Source organism: Geotrypetes seraphini, chromosome 1 (assembly GCF_902459505.1).
Source record: "Geotrypetes seraphini chromosome 1, aGeoSer1.1, whole genome shotgun sequence".
Taxonomy (NCBI): Eukaryota; Metazoa; Chordata; class Amphibia; order Gymnophiona; family Dermophiidae; genus Geotrypetes; species Geotrypetes seraphini.
Window position 1 is genome coordinate 197,326,245 of NC_047084.1, and position 22,204 is coordinate 197,348,448.

The 22,204-nt window shown below is 41.3% G+C and overlaps 1 protein-coding gene across 7 annotated transcripts in view; it reads right to left on the reverse strand.

Moving 5' to 3' along the window:
- Nucleotides 1–22,204, reverse strand: part of SORBS2 (sorbin and SH3 domain containing 2) — a 515,532-nt gene that overhangs the window by 23,162 nt on the left and 470,166 nt on the right. For 4 of the 7 annotated variants that reach the window (XM_033943759.1, XM_033943768.1, XM_033943785.1 and 1 more), the window contains one exon: nucleotides 1,236–1,285. In XM_033943759.1, coding sequence (XP_033799650.1) covers nucleotides 1,236–1,285 — 50 coding nt within the window. Of the gene's footprint in view, nucleotides 1–1,235; nucleotides 1,286–12,663; nucleotides 12,772–22,204 lie in introns of all 7 variants that reach the window. The other 3 variants (XM_033943750.1, XM_033943740.1, XM_033943731.1) reach the window with 1 other exon arrangement.

The following is a 22,204-nucleotide window of genomic DNA, read 5'->3' on the forward strand; positions in this document are numbered from 1 at the left end:
AGGTAGAATTTTATTTACATGAAATACCGGTCATTGAAGTTAATTGGTTTGATGGGTGCAATAATAGGGGAGGGTGGAGATTCACGTGTATTGATGGGAGTTGAAGAAGTGAGAGGGTGAGTTAGGGGTTCTGTCCGTGGAATAAGTGAGTTTTGAGCTTTTTTCTGAAGTCAAGGTAGGTGGGGGCATCAAGTACAATTTGGGCTAGCCATGAGTTTAGTTTGGCTGCCTGGAAGGAGAAGGTTTTGTCAAGGAACCTTTTGAGGTGACATGATTTTAGGGAGGGGAAGGCGAAAAGATGAATTCTGCGAGAGTTCTTATTGTTGTGATTTAGCTTAAAGTGAGAGTTGAGGTAGCTTGGTGAAAGACCAAATACAGTTTTGTAGCAGAGGCATGCGAACTTGAATAGGACTCTGGATTCAAATGGTAGCCAGTGCAGTTTATGGTAGAAAGGAGTAATGTGTTCCCATTTGTTTAAGCCAAATATAAGGCGGACAGCGGTGTTCTGAATCAGTTTTAGTCTCCTGGTGGTTTTCTTCATGGAGCCTAGATAAATTATGTTGCAATAATCCAGGATGCTGAGAATGGAGGATTGTACTAACAGGCGGAATGAGTTGTCATCAAAGTATTTTTTTTATGGTGCGGAGTTTCCAGAGCACCGAGAAGCTTTTCCTGACGGTAAGATCAGTGTGTTTCTCAAGGAATAGGTGTTTGTCTAAGATGACTCCCAATATTTTTAGGGTTTGTTCTAGGGGGAAGTCTGATCCATTCACTTGAATCGAGGTGTCTTTGATTTTGTTATAAACTTTCCTTGACTAAGGAATGAATAAAAGTATCGAAAACTGAGAAGAAACGCTTAAGAATCAATGGTGGAATTGACTCTTCTTGAGATCCTTTAGTGTTAATATTTTGAATGTGGCGTTCAATCTCTTTAAGACTAGGGAGATTGAAATGCATGCATCTTGCTGAAAGCGGAATTGAGTCTTCAAGGTGCGTATCCAGAATTGATGATTTGATGTGGGGCAAAGTTTGCCTGATGTTTTCCACTTTCTCTACAAAGTGGGATGCAAGCTCTTGAGCTGTTGGTAAATCGGCATTTGGATTTGTTTGTTTTTGAGACAGACAGTTTATCTCAGCAGTCAGCCCAAGTCAAACTTTATTGAAACCCATCACAATTTGAAAGTTTTATCATATCCCCCTGTCTGTCACTGTAAAATAACAAGAGGGCTACTTACGGTTCACCTGTGCTGTGAATATTTTCATGGCCAAACATGGTTCGTTGTGGCTGTAATGAAAGAATCATACCTGTAATCAGTGTTTTTATCGTTTATATATTAAACAGGCTTCAGGATGGCCTGATGCTTTTGGGACAATTAAGGTGTCCTTTGTGACCAGATACTTTGCAAACACACATGGACAAGAGCAAGTAGCAGGAAAAGCCACAATATTTCAGGACATAAGAATAACATCAAACACCAAGCTCTTAGCATACACATACGGTAGCATTTTCATGCTTAAAAGTTATACCACAGCTTTCGATTATTTTCCAGTGGTTAATCATATAGTAGCAAGAACTGCAAATCTTGCACACACAGTTTATTAATAGGCAGGTGTTCTTCAACATGTAGGTAAAACTCCAACTTACATGATATAATGCCATGAATTGGCTTGAATGTTAAAAGCTTCGTTTTTTTCCAGGAGCATGAGAAAACAGAAAGCCCATAGCACAATCACAAGGCTACAATTCTAATCCTCCTCTGACAGGCACCTGTACCCTTTACTGGGGTCAGCACACATGCTGTGCCCAATGATCACACTCTACTCCCTTGCAGGAGCCACTGCACATACAAGGTACATTGGAAGACTTGTAAATGACTTTAGACACAGATCAATGAGATGAAGATGATGAAATATGACCTAGGTTGCTAATTGCCCCAGTGACTGGATATTATGTACTGCAGTTTTTAATTCGATGTCTGCTGGTGTGCTGTATGGGTACCAATAGTCCTGGTAGCTGTATAATGAATAATATGTAGAAGCGAGTAAATTATGTAGCATATTCTGCAGAAATATGTCCCACAAAGCTCAATGAAGAACAGTTGGGAGGGCATCTATTCTTGAGAAGATCCTAAAAGTGATGAAGCAGGAACCATAATAAGGAGGTGCTTTCAGGTGTCTTGCAGTTCAGTCGTGAAGTTCTGGATATAAGAGAGCAGGAAAGCAGCTGTCCTGGTGTTGCAGGACAGAAGGGTGACCATGAATCTGAAGAAAAGAATAGGAGGATTCCTAGCATCTGGAGCAAGAACAGGCGTTGTCTGCAAGTTGGCTACATAGATAAACACAGGTTTCTGCCAGCTGTCATTTTTGCCATAATACTACTCTTTGAAGAGAATTCTTTTTATATGCAGCTTCCATTTTCCACAGCTATTATTCTATCAAATTCTGTTTTATGAATTAAAAGTCTACTTGCTTCCCTGTGGTTCTTTTGACCCTGGATAAAGATACAAAGAAGGGGGCTAGCCCATAGGGTTATCATATAGCTCCAGAAAAAGGAGGACGGATAAAGTCATCTGGATTTTACTTCCACTGAAAGCAATGGAAGTAAGAAGGATGGATTGAGAGATCTGGGTTTTACTTCCATTGAAAGCACTGGAAGTAAAATCTGGATGTCTCAATCTGTCCTCCTTTTTTGGAGCCATATGATAACCTTAGCTAGCCCATGATATTTCAAATGAATGAATATCCTTAGGGTGTGTGTGTGTGTGTATGGGGGGGGGGAGAGGTGCTATTGGGAACAGCATTTGGGAGAAATCACAGGGCATATGAGGCCTTGCATTAACTGTTCCTTGAATGCAGATAGGTTTTAAAAAACAATGTTGAGAATATGACCACTATACTATTTTGGGATCAGTGCAGTTGTGTTGTTGAAAGACTATGGGGCTCATTTTCAAAAGAGAAAAACATTTTTAAAAATGGCATAAAGTGCCCCCTCCTACCCCCCATCCATGCTCCCTTGCCCTCCCCCTCACACAGTCAGTGATGACAACCCCTCTGAAGGGCCTCCCAATTCCCCTAACCCACCCAAATTATAGGTAATCCCCCCAGGCCCACCTACATACCTGGTGGTCCAGTGTGGGTCTTTTCATACAGCCTTTCAAAATGGTTGTGGGGGCTAATTTGAAAGGCTACTGTGAGGAGGCAGGAGCAAGAGGACTGTGTTCCTGCCCCCCAAGACCCCTGCTGGACCACCAGGCATGTAGGTATGCCCAGGGGGTTTGGGAGGCCTTCTAGGGTGGTTTTATCACAGGTTGGAGGGGCATGGTTGGGGGGAGTCAGGAGGAGGTGTCTTTTTTTAAAGAAAAAAATATTTACAGTATGTGAGCCTTGGCCTGATATTCAGCCGGAGCCCGCACAATTCTTATGCAGGCCCAGCTGAATATGGACAGGGACTGCATAAGCTCTGGGCAACCTGGCCACCTGGAGTAATGCCCCAGTTTTCAGTGCTGGTGTTCAGATGTGGCCCAACACTGAATACTGGGGGCATAATTTAGCCATCAGTGATCAACACTTTAAAAAACGCTGATTGCCACTGCTGAATATCGGGGGAAATATGTCTATCCTAATATCAGGATCTAGCAGGGAATATGTCAGGGAGACTCCTTGTTACTGCTTTTGTATAGCACCTAATCCTTTGTGTACATTTCTTAACTTTTTGGCTTATGGATATATGTAGCCTTAATTTCAGAACTATCCAAAACATAACCTATGACACTATTCGTCATCAAATTTTCTTGGTAATAGGACGTTCCCTATGAAATAACCTCCTAAGACTAAAACCCGCATTAGATAACTTTAAAGCCCAACTGAAAACCTTTTTATTTGAAGATGAATTTAGTCAATGCTCATCTCTCATCTAATAAGTTTTTCTCTTTTACTCTTCTTGGGCCACCAGAGTGGCCTGTGATGCTAGATCAACAGCTTTTGATTCCTCATCCCACTGTTCTATTATGAGCTGTATTTCCTTCTTCTACCTATTCTTATTATCCTTTTCAACCCTGCTACATTTCAGCTATTATAATTATTATTATGAATGTAAACCACTCAGAAGCCCTGTAACAGGCGGTATATCAAAACCAAATAAACTTGGAAACTACCAGCTGTTTGTAGATGACTTGAAGCTCAACAGTTCTAGCAATGAACATTTGTTGGAACAACTCTGTTTTGTAAAAAGCTATTTAGATGCCACCAGGATAACTTTTGATCTGGATAACTGTGCTAAGGTAACCTTCAGAGAAAGAAAACTGAGCAAACTCTGAAAACAACTCTCTGGCTGATGTGCCATCAAAGAACTTGAACAGTAAGATATAAATAAATAGAAGGCAACGAAGGAGCAACAATCGAACATAAAGCAGTGAGAGAAAAGATTAGCAAATAGTTTTATAGGAGACTAAAATTGATAATAAAAAGTGTTCTAACATCAAAAATTACAAAGACTAGGAGACACACAATGAAGTTACAGGGAAATACTTTTAAAACCTATAGGAGGAAGTATTTTTTTCACTCAGAGAATAGTTAAGCTCTGGAACATATTGCCAGAGGTTGTGGTAAGAGTGGAGAGCATAGCTGGTTTTAAGAAAAGTTTGGACAATTTCCTGGAGAAAAAAAGTCCATAGTCTGTTATTGAGAAAGACATGGGGGAAGCCACTGCTTGCCCTGGATCAGTAGCATGTTGCTACTCTTTAGGTTTTTGCCAGGTATTGGTGACCTGGATTGGCCACTGTAAGGATGGGCTACTGGCCTAGAAGGACCATTGGTCTGACCCAGTAAGGCTATTCTTATTCTTATCAGAGTGACAGTGCCTTACTGTAGGTCAGAAGAGGAGTCTGCCAGTGCAAAAGGAGCAGCTATTACTACAAGTCATGGAACGACAGCAGCTGGTCAGTACCAAACTGTGGTGGGTTGCAGTGACTCTGTGCGCCTCTGAACCTGTGAAGAACAGTGTTGCAAGGTCTATAAGTTTCTTGCTTGTGATGTACCTAAGTAATAGAAACTTTAGCTAGATAAAAAAATCTCAAGGGTTTTTTTTTTTTTTGGGGGGGAGGGTTCATTTCTAGATAGAGAAAAATAGAGTACTGTCCTTAGGTACTGCAAACACCCAGGTCAGGCCTATTATTTTGTTAGGGCCTAGTGTTTTTCTTTTTGTTGTTCAATTTTGTAGCCAGTAAGGTGAAATTGTGGGACCAAAAGGCCTTATGGGTTGCATCATGGAATTTCTGTGCCAGGAGAATATTGGAGCTAACTGAGACACCAGAGGAGAATAAACAATACCACAAGCCTGGTGGTATTTATATTTAAATACACTCTGGTCAGTATTCAGCATAATTGAGCTCAGAACACAGGGTTGCTGGGTAGAGAAAAAAAAAAAAATCAGAACTCTGACTGAGAAACCACACACACAGGAAGAGTTCTATTGGGCTTTTAAAACAGAGATTATTAGGCTTGATGGGATTTACTGAGGTTATACAGAAAAAAGTTATTTACTGGTTAGCTGTGAAGGGAGGCCTAACCTTATCTGAGTTATATCCTCTATAATAAAACCCTAAGCATGCATGTGCACTTAGGAGGCCGTGATCCCTGCCGCCGTGATGTGTGCCTCCGTGCCGAATTCTATTTGCGGCGCGTGCACCAGCTTGGGGCGCGGATTGAGCAGCGGTTTGTCTCTACAACGGCAGGAGGGTGTCATGCGGGTGCTGCGAGGTTTCCCATTCGTGTAAGAAGTGGAGAGGGAGAGGGAAAGGGGGCTGCTTTGGGGGGAGGGCTGTGCTGGGGGGCAGACAACAATCATGCTTTGTGCTGGGAGGGGAGGGGGAAACAGAAGGGGACCACGGAGAGTCAGGCAGGCATGGTGCAACAGAGAAATACAGGTAGGCAAGGGGGCCAGGGAGAGAGACAGACAGAAAGAAAGACAGACAGACAGGGGGCCAGGTTAAACGAAGGGAGAAGGGCTGCTGCTGGACAGGGGGAGCAGGGAAAGGGTGCTGCTGGACAGGTATTGATGGACAGGGGGGAGGTAAAACGAAGGGAGAAGGGCTGCTGCTGGACAGTGGGAGCAGTGAAGGGGTGCTGCTGGACAGGGTGGAGGTAAAAGGAAGGTAGAAGGGCTACTGCTGGACAGGGGGAGCAGGGAAGGGATGCTGCTAGGCAGGTATTGATGGACAGGGGGCGCAGGCAAGGGGTGGTGGTGGACAGCCGAGGAAAGAGAGAGAAAGAAAGAAAGAAAGACAGACAGTATGGGGAAATTTGCTTTGATATACGAATGCTTTGGATTACAAGCATGCTTCTGGAACGAATTATGCTCGTAAACCAAGGTTTGACTGTATGATCTTCTGATTGTAGACTTTAAATGTGAAGATTAGGATTATATAGACTGCTCAAAACCATCACAAAATCTTCTGAATACTTTGGACTAGGAAAGGCATATTCTTTATCAAGCAAAAAGCCAGCCAGAACTGGATGGATCCAACATTTGAGCACTAACAAAAAGCATAGAAACTGATGACCATAGCAGTTTCTATAGGTTCAGTACAGTAAATGTACCTAGGGCGGACTGCGATCTTAGAAAAAGAAAACTATCAGGGAAAAAAGGCTACCAAGTGAAGAGAAACTACATCGCTATAGCAAGAAATTATTTTCAGAAGAGGAGCACGCAGGAGACTCTGCATTCTTAAAGACTCACTTAGTGCTTGGTTAGGAACACCATGCTCCACAGAATTTATTTAGATCCCTTTCAATCTTTAAAGCAGCAATCTTTGCAGATGAACCCCAAGCATTTTTAGATAACATAGCAAGCCATGAGAAAAAACACAGCACAATTGCCTAGTTTGAATGGATTTAACATTATTCTTGATGAGATTCTAGTGTTTAGCATGTTTGAAAGCAAATCTAAGTTATGTGGAAGATAATTTTATAACAGGGCACCTACCAAAGGTGCTGGTTATGGTGCCTATTTCAAGCCTATTATGTATATATATATATATATATATATATATATATATATATATATATATACATAATGTATATATATATATATATATATATATATATATATATATATATATACATATGTATATATATATATATATATATATATATATAAATATAAAGCAAGCAGGTGCCTAGTCAAAAACATGCTTACATCTAAGGAGTAGGCAGCTCCTTATAAAATTACCCCCTTAGGGATGACTGTTCCCAGCACGGGCCTCATACCAACACATGCAAATCAGGAAAACAGCAAAAACAGCTGAAGAATGCACACAGTGAAGGAGTTTTATAAAAACAGCATCCCTGGTCATAATAAAAGAGACACATTTTGTGTCAAAAATGAGAAAATGTATTTCAAAATGTATTAGAATGCAAAGGATAAGTCTAATATCAAAGGGATTCCATATGGTTCCGAAATGTATAAACTAAAAGCATTTGCAGATGACGTGCTTCTCTATCTTATGGAACCTGCGGTAACTATCCCCATTTTACTTGAAGTCATCAATAATTTTGGAAACTTTTCTGGTTATAAAATGCCAATTAATGTATTAAGTACCCAAGGGTTAGTCAAAGATTTTCCATTTAAATGGCAGCCAGATGGCTTTAAGTATCTGGGAATACAAGTGTATACTTCATTGTCTGAAACCATCAAGGCAATGAACTCAAATTACTTGGCACTATAAAAGACCTGATTAAGAAATTAATACCCAAAAGGTGGGGCGCATTGAGACTATGCGAATGACCATAGCTCCAACAATTCTGCATTATTTGAACATGATTCCTATTTACTATTCTCCTACCTTGGATAAGGATTTACACAAAGAGGTTAGCAGGTTTATTTGGCAACATGTTTCATGTGAATTCTCTATGCTATGCTATGTTTGTATATATGAACATATTTGTCTGAGCATATATTCACTCTTATTGAATTTGCTATTGTTTGATAAAATTTTGGAACTTAATAAAACAAACTCACTTCAGAATACACCAGTAAAATAATTCCTTAAAGGATCTAGTAAGGATTGCTGTTCAAATTAAGGGGGTCTTTTACTAAAGATTAGCGCATGTTATTTTACAATGGGCCCTTAGGAATAAAATGGTTCCTGTGGCAGATAACATGCGTTAATCTTTAGTGAAAGATCCCCTAAATTTTCTGAATAACATTTGTCATACTGCTAAATATGAAGCTGTAGCTGTTGAGCGTCTAAATTGCATTCAGCACTATTGCAAGATGTGGGAACCCTTGAGAGTTATTTCAAATTGCCTGCGCCTCACTTCTAATGTTAATTCATGATTTCTGTGCACACTATTTGTTACATGTTTGTTGTTGTGGCTGCTTAAATTTCTAATCAAATGTTGAACTCAAATTAACTTTGCTACAATCGACATAAAGTTGCCCTGACATTCTATTTCTCATTGGCCTGGAAGATGGTCATTGCGGGCTTTACAAGTGACATCAGCGTCGAGGGACAGAACGATTCTCCCAAGCCAATACCGACTCTCTCCCCTCTTCTGATGCTTTGCCTCCAAACGATTACACCAGGAGCGGCTCATTAAAGCCCCCAAATGACTGTAGCAGACCAAAAAGCATCAGAAGAGTGGAGAGAGTCAGGACTGGCGTGGGAGAATTGCTCTGGCCCCGATGCTAATGTCGCTTGCGAAGCCCGTAATGACCACTTTCCAGGGCACTGGGAAGAAGACAAAATGTTGGGGTAGCCCCTCATCCACCTGTGGAAACCTCTAAATCACTTCCATAGCCCACAAAGCATCAGAGGTGCATAGAGTTGGGGCTGGCGTGGGAAAATCACTCCACCTCCAACGCTTATGTCACTTGCAGTGCCCATAACAATCATCTTCCAGAGCTTCGGGAAGCAGGCAGGATATTGAGGCAGCCCTTCATCCATCAGGAGCTGCCCATTGAAACTCCCAAATGACTTCAGCGGCCCAAAAAGAATTGGAGGAGTGGAAAGAGTCAGGGCTAGCATGGGAGAATTGCACCACCCTGATGCTGACATCACTCACGGTGCCCATTTAGACACAATTATAGCAACTGATCACACTTGTAGTGAACCAACCTCTGAACGTGAGCCAGCACAAATATAATTATGGCGCCTAGTCAAACTTACCTGCTATGCGGTATGTCACAAACAATTTAAGCTGCGGCACAATAATCTCGGGGCCGCAGCTGGAGGGCACCCGGACCGAGGTACCAAGTACCAAGGGGGTACTCCAGGACCGAGTTGAGAAACACTGCTTTAGCACACCTTAGTAAATAGACCTCTAGGTCTAATTGCATAAAATGGGACCTGTGCTACAATAACATTAGTTAATGATAAAAGGACCTGTCTGAATGATAACCCATATTGATAACTATGCCCCTATATGTGCAATTTTACCTGCCTCTCCCTTGACTGCTTGTACAAATAGGAGATGCAAATTATATAGAGACTTTTAGCATACATATTTTGTGCTACCTAAATAGCACAGGGGCACCCATACTACTTACATGTAACATGGTTGCCCAGCTTATTAAAAAAAGGCTTAAGCTTCAGTGGTAGTGGCTCCATCCTCCCAGCACCTCTGCCTCGTGATCCCCCTGGCACATCAAACTCCCCTCCTGATCCCCCCGGCAGCACATCAACCCTTACACCCAATATCAAACCCTCCCAACATCAGAGCTCCTCTAACAGAACTGATCCCCAACAGACCCTAGTACCCCAAAGACCAAACCCCTCCCAGTTGCACCAGCCTTTACAACTCCCTCTAGGACGTGGATGAGTCTGTGGGGAACAGGACAAACATATTTGTGTATCTGTTTTATTTAATCTTATTTTTAATTTAACCTTTGTGTTCTATCCTACACATTTCATAGAGTTCCTTTCCTTTTTAATTTTCTACTGTGGATCGGCGAAGCAAATGTTCCGACACTCGTAGAATTCTTTTAAACATTGGAGCATTTACCTCGCCAGCCCATGGTAGAAACCTCTATCGTGGCTTTGTAAAAGGAGCCATTAGTGATTATAAACGGCTGTGATCCATTTGTAGGAAATAGTGGTACATCAAGAAACAAATAAATAATACTTTTCAAAGAGAAGCTATAGAATTTCTCTTTGCAAATTACAGTACCTACATAGTTCACATAATAAAATGACCCTCATACTTTGCCACTATCTGAAAATTGATCCCTACATATTTGATCATATACATTTAAATATTGCAACTATAAAATCTGATGTCCCAGTGTTTTTTTTTTTCTTTTTCATATTTTAACATAATAAATGGACTTATAAACAGCCCGTGGTGGTCAACTTACTTAAATGTGCTGACTGTTGGGGCCTAGCACTCTCTGTTGCAGTGATTTCTTGATGGAATTGAGGGGGATTGGGGACGGGGGAGGGGTTGGGATAGCAATATACATTGTATTAAAGACATGGCCAGCTTTTTAAAATGTGACGACAGATGCAGCCAGAATATGACATCAATATTTGAGGTTGGGCCACATACGAGCACAGATGTATGGCCCCTGAAGTTATCCATGTGCTGGGCAATATTCAGACTGGTGCTCAGATATCTGCCAGATAAAGTCAGGACAGCATTTTCCTAACTGTGTCAATCTTAACTTTGCCCAGGTTCTGTCCTTAGACTGCTCAGCCCCAACTGGATAATCCAGTTATGAGCTGCTGATAATCCAGTGATTTCACAACCAGCATGATTTAACTTGGCAGGAGCTTCTCCTGCCTGGTGAAATCTAGAGAATGACATGGTGACAGAATTCATCACCTTTTCCGTCCCTGTGGATAATCACGGGAAACCATCCCGTGTCATTCTTGAGTGTCTATCTCAACCTCAGTCCTTCTATATCAGCATTCTTCAATGCAAGGCTTGAGGGTCAGTGGTTGTGCCCATTCATACTCTTATTCTTCTCTCTCTCCTTATAGAGTGACATGGAGATGGTTTCCAATGGTTATCCATGGGGACAGGAAGAGTGATGAATTTTGTCACGGTGTCATCCTCTAGTGAAATCATTATAAACACTAGTACCATATTGTTGATATAGCCACCTGGAGTAGACTCTATATTTTAAAATAGAATAGCAACAAACTGGAAGATCTCTGTTTTTAAAATGTGTCTTCCAATTGATGCAGAATGAGAGGAATTCTTTTGCTAACAGAGCCCCTGACATTTTACGTATTGTATGTAAGTAGAAAACTAGATGGGAATTAGTTCTCTCTCTTGACCTTTTCACAAGTACTTATGACTTGTCTTGAAGCACCTGTTAGATTCTGTTTTAGAAGCTGACTCCATGCAATTCTCAGATATCCATAGAAGTACTGTATATTTCAAAATGATTCCAAATGAAATCAGTTGAATACTGGATGGAATATCCTTCATGATTGATAAAAATTACTGTTAATATGCTGTGGAAATGCAAAGATAAATAAGTCAGTGAAATATTATTCGGCTCTTTTTTAAAATTTTCTTTCTTTTAATACTGATTGACTGAAGCATGAAACAGCTGTTTCATCTCAGCTAATATTGAATCTTTCACTTGTCTGGAATGATTTTTGCTCATTTTTTTGAATTTCTACCCTTGGTTCAATGAGGAATACAGGCTTATTGGATAGTGGAGTATGTCTATATTTGTGGGTGTGTGGCTAGTATGAGCTGAGTTAAACTCTGGGGGTCTGTCTACTACAACTTGGTAAAGCTTTGCAATTATTGCAAACATCAGGACATGGTAACTGCAAAACTTCTGCTTAACTGTAAGGGCGTGTGGTACCAGAAAGAGCACGCAGAGTGGGTTGTATGCAGTGTAGGGTCCTTCCAATGCCCCAAATATAGTTTGGCATAAGGAGATTTTGGGCATGCATTGTGGTACTGACCCCAAATATGTCACTTAAGGACATTTGTTGTATAATATTTGTATATCCTACTATTGGGATGGGATTAGAATTTTGGGGTGCTGGACAAAGGAGTGACGTTATTAGACCAGAAGGCCTGAAGTATATACTCAGAACATGGGTACAACCTCTAGTGCCTACCTATTAGGTTATTCAGTCTGAGCCTACTTAAACTGTCTTATGCGGGTCCAGCTGAATATCAGCTGGTCTTGCATAAGCTCCAGGTGGCCAGGCCACCCAGAATTATCCTTCAATATTCAGTGCTGGTGCCCGAACATGGTCTGGCAGTGAATATCAGGGCATAATTTAGCCAGCGAAGATCAGCGTTTAAAAAAAACACTGACTGCTACCAGCTGAATATCAGGGGGTATAAGTATGCCTGCACTCCAAGTCATCTCAAAATATGTAGGAACATATTTGAAATTTTAACCTATGCTCAGATATTTTTTTTCATCTGCCCGTTTTACCATCTCCCTCCAGAATGCTTCTTTTTTCCTGTCGTTTCAAGCATGCATATTGGGAAAGTAAGAGCACCACCACATTTAGGTGGATTGAGTCATTCTACCAGACTCTTGCCCTTCGGTTTTGCCTTGGTGCTAATTCTAAAATGAGATACCATTCTTCAGCTGCAATGCTTTACTCCCAGCATACTGACACTAGTGCACACAGGGCACTTTAACTTGCAAGCACATTGTCACACATTGGTCATGCCATACTCTACCCTGTTTGGATAGCTGTGGCCTTTGATGGGCGAGCTGCAGTGTCTCCTAGATATCACAGGACTACGAGGAGGCTTTCCAGGAACAAATAAATCTATCTTAAACCCAGCCTAGAAAACCACATAAATAGCATCAGTTTTCCCTTAGCAGCAAGTTTCTTCACAGGGCATCCCAGCACTTCCATCATACATGCACACACAGCACACTCAGTTTTATCTAAAAAGTGCTATGGATTAAATTACAAAATGGCTCAGATCTGGAATCAGATTCATGGAATATTCTCATGTACTGTCAGTATTTTCCACAGGTTGGCAGTTCCTGATAAGGACAGAATGGGAAAGGAGAAAAAGAAGGGCAAGAACCTTTTTATTACATAAAATAGTCATTTCATAATAGCATCAAGACTGTCTTCCTTTGGAAGATTATTTTACCTTTTAGTGTTTAACACCATGCAATGTGCTTTCAGTCATGCCTTATTGCTTAAGTCAGATAGTGCCAGCTGACTGGCTGGGCTAAGGACTACTCTGAGTGCTGGGAAAAACTACTGGTTTGGACTTCTGAGTAGAGAATGACCCGGGGACAAATTTTTCCCCATCCCCCCAAGTTTTGTTGCTGTCCCTGTCCCATTCCTGTAAGCTCAGTCTTAACCGCACAAACCTCGAACACTTATGATTTTAAAGTGATTGTGGCTTGTGCAAGTGAGGACAGAGCTTGCAGGAATGGAGCAGGGACAGGAAAAGAACTCGCTGGGACGGGAAAATGAGTTCCCATGGGGACGGGGAAAAAATTTGTCCCTATGTCATTCGTTACTTCTGAGGCTTTTTTCCTCCATTCTTATAAGGCAGATTGAGATCTCATTTGTTGGACATTGCAGTGCAATTTTTTAATCTCTTTTTTCAAGTTGGGAACTGCCATTTCAACAATTTATTTAAGATTGCTCACAGCACATTTTAGCGGTCATACACTCTCTAACTGTATGCATGCTGAGGAACCTTGATGCTGCAGGCAGCTCTAAAAGCACAAGACAGAGAGCACACTACAGCAGAACCAGAATCAGACAAAACACACGGCACACACCTGACCCCATTCCTAAACTGTCTGTGCAAAGATGAGAGGTGAAAGATGGGAAAATGAAAGGATCGCTGCTAATCTGCTACATGTGTTAAAGGATTTGTACCACACAATGCCTGAGAGCAGTTCAAGTACTGATGGATAGCGTAAACCAATCTATTAATTCTAAATTAAGAAAAATAATTTCATCAATTTTAAACTAAAATCTTGGTTACTATAGCTCTGATTTTGTAACAGCAGTTCCCTTCAGTCAGAGTGTAGGAGTTGTCATACATTGGAGATATTTCATCTGTGAATAAAAACACTTTAGCTTTGTTTATTCACTAATTATTTTTTTTTTTTTACCTCTCCCTAGATTCATTTAGAACACATTCCACAGTGACAACTAAATTTACTGATAAGTAGTCACTGCTTCATTGTGTGAGCACAGCAGCCTCACCACAATGTTAAAAGAGATTGCAGGTGAATTAAATTACATTTTTCCATTAGTATTGTTATTCTCCAGAGACAACATTCTATAGATAATGATCATTGTCCGGATGTGGGATAGAAACCGCTAACAATCTGTTGAGCCATGAAGGGAAGTGGTTGTGACCGTCAATGGCTACAATCAGGGCTTTTTTTCAAGGGGTACTCGGGGGGGTACTGAGTACCGGCACCTCTTCCATTGCCTGCTAAAACTGACCCATGGTCCCCAAGTATTAATGAAAGAGCCCAGGCTCTGCATACCAACTCTTGCCTTTTCATAGATTGTGTGGCTGGTTGCAGGAGGCCTGGCTATTGTGGAGTGATCACCTTATCCCTAAAGGATAGTCTGGAAACTGAGTACCAATGCCTCTTTTTGCTAGAAAAAATGCACCGACTACAATGACACTGAACAAGGGAATGCCCTTGAAGGTTATGGAGATAAGGTTCATGATCTTTCTAAGATTGTTTCACTCTGATTATGCTATGGGATGGATGTGTAAAATATGAGTTTCTAAACCCAACTTGAATATCAGTTTTATGTTTAGTTTATAGAAATTCATGAAAAGAAATAAGCATAAATTTTTATGTGAATGACCTATGTTTATTTAAGGGCCCTTTTGCTAAAGGGAGTTAAGCCCTAATGCACACTTAACATGTGAGAAAATGCTGATCGCAAAATCCCTTAAATCATTTTGTTGTAATTTTCCCTTTTCTATAACTAACTGTGTGTTATTTATTCTTAAAAAAATATTTTTGGGAGGGGCATGTCATTGTGTGCACTAGTCAGAACACGTTAACTAGATTCCACAGACAGCGGGTACGCTGGCCGGCAGTAAGATGCCGCTTCCACCAGAGTGCTGCCTGGTGCTGCCAGATTTGGGGGAGGGGTAGAAGGTAAAGAGGAAGCGATATAGGACTTGGGAGTGGAGGAGGGAGATATGTTGGATTCAAATGAGAGAAGGAGTGAGAGATGTAACACTCAGGAATGGGGTAAGGGGAGGAGGGAAACATCAGATTTGTGACTGACAGGGAGAGATTGCCTTAGCATTAGGACCACAGGGAGAGGTTACAGAGGGGGGTGGAAGGGGTATAATGAGAGATGGATTTGGAGGAGGACAAATGGAGCAAGAGAGGGAGAGAAGGACATGGGGCAGGTAGAGGGGGTTAGGGAGAGATAGTAGAAGGGAGGGAAAAATGTATGTGGAAGGCAAAATGGAGAGAGGGAGAGATGGATATGGTGGGGAGGGCAAAATGTGGATAAGGAAGGAAATTCAGGGGAGGGGGCAGAAGGGAGAGGAAAGATCAGCTACTCAGGGAGAGCAGAGGAGGAAGAGGAGAGATGGATAGGGAAAGGCGAAGGGGATATGGACTGGGAGAGGGCGGAGAGATGTCGGACTTGGAAGGAGGGAGTGGAAGGGCAGAAAGGAGAGATGTTGGACTTGTGGGAGGGAGAGAGAAAGAGAAAAGAAATGCTTGGTTACAAGGGTGGAGTAAGCAACAAGGCGGGGAGATGCTAGAAATGGTGGATCCATTTGGGAGAGTTGTCAAGGAAACAAATGAGTATATGAGGAAAGAAATGCGGTAATGGGAAGCAGATAAAAGGGAATAAATAGGAGGATGAGAAATGTGAAAGTTAGGGGGTGAGAAGGAAATAGAAAGTTGATTAGATAAAAAGTGAAAAGGAATAAAGCAATGTTCTCTCTAAGCTGCATGGCAGGACATAAGAGAAGTGGAAAGACAGTGGTCTAAGCTGAAAGGAGCGATAAAAATGGCTACGGACCTTTATGTGAAGAAAATCAATAAAAACAAGAGAAAAAGGAAGCCGATATGGTTCTCCAACCTAGTGGCTGAGAAAATAAAGGTGAAAGAGTTGGCGTTCGTGAAATATAAAAAAACCCCAAGAAGAGGAGAGCAGAAATGACTACAGGGTTAAACTGAAAGAAGCCAAGAGAGAGATACGTCTGGCGAAAGCACAGGCGGAAGAACAAATGGCTAAAAATGTAAAAAAGGGAGACAAATTTTTTTTCAGATATATTAGTGAAAGGAGGAAGATGAAAAATGGAATTGCTAGGCTAAAAGATGCTGGGAACCAATATGTGGAGAGTGATGAGGAGAAAGCAAATGTGCTAAACAAATACTTCTGTTCTGTGTTCACAGAAGAAAATCCTGGAGAAGGTCCGAGATTGTCTGGCAAAGTTACATGAGAAAATGGAGTAGATTCTGCGCCGTTCACGGAGGAGGGTGTTTATTAGCAACTTGAAAAACTGAAGGTGGACAAAGCGATGGGACCAGACGGGATCCATCCTAGGATACTAAGGGAGCTCAGAGAGGTTCTGGCGAGTCCTATTAAAGACTTGTTCAACAAATCTCTGGAGACAGGAGTGATTCCTGGGGATTGGAGGAGAGCGGATGTGGTCCCTATTCATAAAAGTGGTCACAGGGATGAAGCAGGAAACTACAGGCCGGTTAGCCTCACTTCGGTTGTTGGAAAAATAATGGAAGTGTTGCTGAAAGAAAGGATAGTGTACTTCCTTGAATCTAATGGGTTACAGGATCCGAGGTAATATGGCTTTACAAAAGGTAAATCGTGCCAAACGAACCTGATTGAATTTTTTGATTGGGTGATCAGAGAGCTGGATCGAGGACATATGCTAGATGTAATTTACTTGGATTTCAGCAAAGCCTTTGATACAGTTCCTCATAGGAGGCTGTTGAACAAACTTGAAGGGCTGAAGTTAGGACCCAAAGTGGTGAACTGGGTCAGAAACTGGCTGTCGGACAGACGCCAGAAGGTGGTGGTTAAAGGAAGTTGCTCGAAGGAAGGAAAGGTGAGTAGTGGAGTCCCTCAGGGTTCGGTGCTGGGGCCAATCCTGTTCAATATGTTTGTGAGTGACATTGCTGAAGGGTTTGAAGGAAAAGTGTGCCTTTTTGCAGATGATACCAAGATTTGTAACAAAGTAGACATCGAAGAGGGAGTGGAAAATATGAAAAAGGATCTGCAAAAGTTAGAGGAATGGTCTAATGCCTGGCAACTAAAATTCAATGCAAAGAAATGCAGAGTAATGCATTTGGAGACTAATAATAGGAAGAAACTGTATATGCTGGGAGGAGAGAAGCTGTTATGCACGGACGGGGAGAGGGACCTTGGGGTGATAGTGTCCAAAGATCTAAAGGCGAAAAAACAATGTGACAAGGCAGTGGCTGCTGCCAGAAGGATGCTGGCTTGTATAAAGAGAGGCGTAGTTAGTAGAAGGAAGAAGGTGTTGATGCCCCTGTACAGGTCATTGGTAAGGCCCCACTTGAAGTATTGTGTTCAGTTTTGGAGACGTAAGGACGTAAGAAGACTTGAGGCAGTCCAGAGGAGAGTGACAAAAATGATAGGAGGCTTGCGCCAGAAGACGTATGAGGAGAGACTGGAAGCCCTGAATATGTATATCCTAGAGGAAAGGAGAGACAGGGGAGATATGATTCAGACGTTCAAATACTTGAAGGGTATTAACGTAGAACAAAATCTTTTCCAGAGAAAGGAAAATAGTAAAACCAGAGGACATAATTTGAGGTTGAGGGGTGGTAGATTCAGGGGCAATGTTAGGAAATTCTACTTTACGGAGAGGGTAGTGGATGCCTGGAATGCGCTCACGAGAGAGGTGGTGGAGAATAAAACTGTAACTGAGTTCAAAGAAGCGTGGGATGAACATAGAGGATTTAGAATCAGAAAATAATATTAAATATTGAACTAAGGCCAGTACTGGGCAGACTTGCACGGTCTGTGCATGGCCGTTTGGTGGAGGATGGGCTGGGAGGGTGTAGATGGGTTGGAGTAAGTCTTAACAGAGATTTCGGCAGTTGGAACCCAAGCACAGTACCAGGTAAAGCTTTGGAATCTTGCCCAGAAATAGATAAGAAGAAAATTTAAAAATTTAATTGAATCAGGTTGGGCAGACTGGATGGACCATTCGGGTCTTTATCTGTCATCATCTACTATGTATGTTACTATGTTACTATAACATGGGAGCACTTAGGGTCCCTTTTACAAAGCCGCAATTGTGATGCTGCCGCGGTAAATGCATCGAAGCACATAGGAGTTGAATGAGCTCAGTTCTGCAAAGAGCAGGGAAAATGTTTTTTTATTAACATTGCCATATTGAATTGAGGCTTAATGACCGCAAAAGTCCCATATTAAAGACACACTAAGCATAGGTTCTAATGCCTTTTAGTAATAAGGCCATTAAAACTTATTTATTTAGAAAATATGTATTGACTTAGGGCTCCTTTTACAAAGCCGCAGTAGAAGGGCCAGGTAAATGCTCCGATGCTCATTGGAATTCTGTGAGTGTCAGAGACTTTACCTCACTAGCTTGTGGTAGAAACCTTTATCACAGCTTTATAAAAGCCAGCGTTAGTTTACTTATGTTAATTGATTGTATGCATTGATCTCTGTACTTTAAAATGCTGTTATATTTCCTAGATACATAATCTAGTTACTCTAGTACTCCACTTAGTACTTATTAGGTAAGCAGAGTATAAGATAAATAACTGTAACTATTATATTCCACTAATTACCTAATAAGTTCTAAGTGGATCACATCAAGCAATGAACTCGTTCTCAGCATGACAGAGAGAGAGAATTGAGTGCCACCCTGTTTTGTTGATTACTGCTGTGATTTTTCCTACACTTAAATTCGCAGTTTATATGATTAGCAATGATGCCCTGCTCCTGATGAAGCTTTGGTTTATGAGTGAAATGGAGATGCTCTGTTGAGCATTTAACTAACAAATTTACAAGATCTGTGTGGCACATTAGACTGTTTCATCTGTTGGACTAATTACATCTTTCAGCTAAGTGAACTTATACTGTTTGGGTGAACAAAAATAGTTCTTCCGTAGTTCTTTTTCCCCTGTTTGGTATATGGGAAGGACTTTAAATACATTACTTTGTATGAATACTGAGAAAAATAGAAAAAAATATACACATAATAATAAGTTAAAAGGGAGTTTTCAATATAAATAAGGGGGAGGTTTTTCTGACCAATGATGCTCCAAATATGTGATCAGTACATGAATGCCATTTGGCTTTGCAGTTCTGTTTCACTAAGCTCTTGAGGTCTTTTCCTCCACCCATGATATTTGCTACTCCCTTTTATGTTTTATTTGCTTGTGGTATTGGAGCTCACAGCTTTAGTATTTTTTGGTTTTTGGATTTTCATTGATTTTTGAGTGGTGACTATTAAACATTTGACAGAGCTCTCTCTGCAGGTTTCTGTTCACTAGATATTATTTTTCTGGATATTTGCTAGTTCTACATGAAGAAATAGAAAGTTAAATGCTAGACAAAAGATGGTTTCAAAATTGTGCAAGAAAACTGATTTACAGGCTTTTTACATATTTTTTTAAAAAACTCAGCTTGAGAATGCAGGAATATAGAGAAGCAAATCCCTGAATGTTTATAATGTTTTTTCTTACTAGCACAACATCATTTGCCTTGATCAAATGTCTTGATCATATCATGACACACTTGAAGGCTATCTAGATATTGCTATGGAGAGACATCATGCTTAGTATACACATTAAACATGCTTCTTGTTTATAACATTTCAGCAACATGCATGGATTGCATCTACACTGTCCATAAAGGGAAGATTAGGTTCTTTACCTTGATAATTTTCTTTCTAGTAAATGGGTTTAGTAGGCTGGACAAATGGGTTACTTCCCCAAAACTACAAGTTTCTTGCAGAAGGATGTCATTCATATTTTTCAGCTCCGCCTACTTACCCAGAGGGCTGTACAGTATCTCCTTAGTTTGTACCAAAGCAGACATAAACAAAGACGGAGAGGAAACAGGGAACCTCCTCACCATAACACTTCTGTTCTGCTCTGTAAAAAATATATGCGGGGTTTTACTAAGCCGTGGTAGAGGTTTATACTGTGGCTCAACGAGATACTGCTCTGATGCTCATATAATTCCTATGAGAACTGGAGCAGTTACCTCACCGAACCATGGTAGAAACCTCTTCTACAGCTAATAAAAGGAGCCAATAATGAACAATGTTAGCTCAAAATTAATACATAAATTTAGGTGGAACAAGCAAGCCACCATCCTGTGCGCCCGCATCTGGAGTACTGCATCCAATATTGGTCGCTGTACCTTAAGAAGGATATGGCGATACTCGAGAGGGTTCAGAAAAGAGCGACACAATTGATAAAAGGTATGGAAAACCTTTCATATGCTGAAAGATTAGAGAAACTGGGGCTCTTTTCCCTGGAAAAGCGGAGACTTAGAAGGGACATGATAGAGATTTACAAGATCATGAAGGGCATAGAGAAAGTGGAGATGGACAGATTCTTCAAACTTTTGAAAACTACAAGAACAAGAGGGCATTCAGAAAAATTAAGAGGGGACAGATTCAGAACCAATGCTAGGAAGTTCTTCTTCATCCAAAGGGAATTCTTCACCCAAAGGGAATTCGCTTCCAGAGGGTGTGATAGGATAAAGTACGATATTGGGGCTCAAGAAGGGATTGGATGATTTCCTGAAGGAAAAGGGGATAAAGGGTATAGATATTAGATTACTATACAGGTCCTGGACCTGATGGGTCGCCGCGTGAGTGGACTGCTGGGCATGATGGACTTCTGGTCTGACCCAGCAGAGGCACTGCTTTTGTTCTTAGAGACTCACAAATATCATCATTTATTTATTTTTTCTATATGTGACCACTCTTCTTGTCTGAATGATAGGAGAAAATCTCCAACTCTGGATACAGGGATAAAGTGATACAGGGCCATCCAGCCTACTATACCTATATAGAATATAATCGAGTTAAGAACCTAATCTTCCCTTCTAGTTTACTGGTTATAGTAGGCTGGATAAATGGGATGTACCAAAGCAGTCCCCTGTAACTAGAGTGGGACAGAAGAGACGGGTCTTAGCACCGATGCCCCAAATGCAACATCCTTTTGCACTGCCAGGTCCATCCTGTAGAGCTTTGTAAAGGTATGGAGAGTGGACCACGTAGCTGCACTACAGATTTCCTTGGGCAGAATTAATCTGGCTTGTGCTTTCAGAGAGATTGGTGGCTGTTTCTCATAGCCAATGTACGTTGACAAAATAACCATGCATATCCATCTAGAAATAGATGCCTTAGAGGCTGGCCTGCCTCATCTAGCCTGATTGGTCAGGATAAACAGATGATCTGAAAGCCTAAACTCATTGGTCACTTCCAGGTAATAGAAAAAGACTCTCTGGATATTGAGCAAAGATAAGACTTTATCTTTATTTTTCAAACCCGTGGGATGGAAGGCAGGTAATTAGACATGAAATGCTAAAACCATTTTTGACAAAAAAGAAGGAACTGTACGCATGGAGATCCTAGTGTCTATAATTTTGAGAAAAGGTTCTCTGCATGAAAGAGCCTACAACTCCAAAACTCTTCTTGCCAAGGCAATAGCAACTAGGAACACTGCCTTTACAGTGAAATCCAACAGCAACATCTCCTGCAGCAGCTCATACGGAGCCTTACTAAGGCCCTATATAATAATGTTCTATGACGAAAAGGGTGGTTAAACCAGAGGATGCAACTTAAGCGTCCCCTTCAAAAATCTGGCTACATCTGGGTGAGAAGCCAGAGAACTTTGTTTCACTCAGGCTCTGAAGCAGGAAAGGCCTGCCACCTGCACCTTGAGTGATCTACATTGTCTTTAGGGCACCAAAGCTGAAACATCTTCCAAGCCTTAGCATGGGTTTCTACCATCGCTGGATGCAAGGGAAAATATGTGGTCTGAGTTTTAGAGCCGCTCATAATCATGCACTGAGATATATAGGTCTGAGGAGCTTACTGTCTCATTTCTCTTAGAGAGTCAGTAATAATCTCCAATAAGGCTGTTGGCTTGAAAAGGCAGTGTACCGATAAATCAGGGTGTGAGCCTAGCTTTGAGGGTGGTCCCCAAGCTCCATAAGTGAAAATGTAGGCTGGCTAAACAGGTTCACAGACAGTTGCCCTGTAAGCA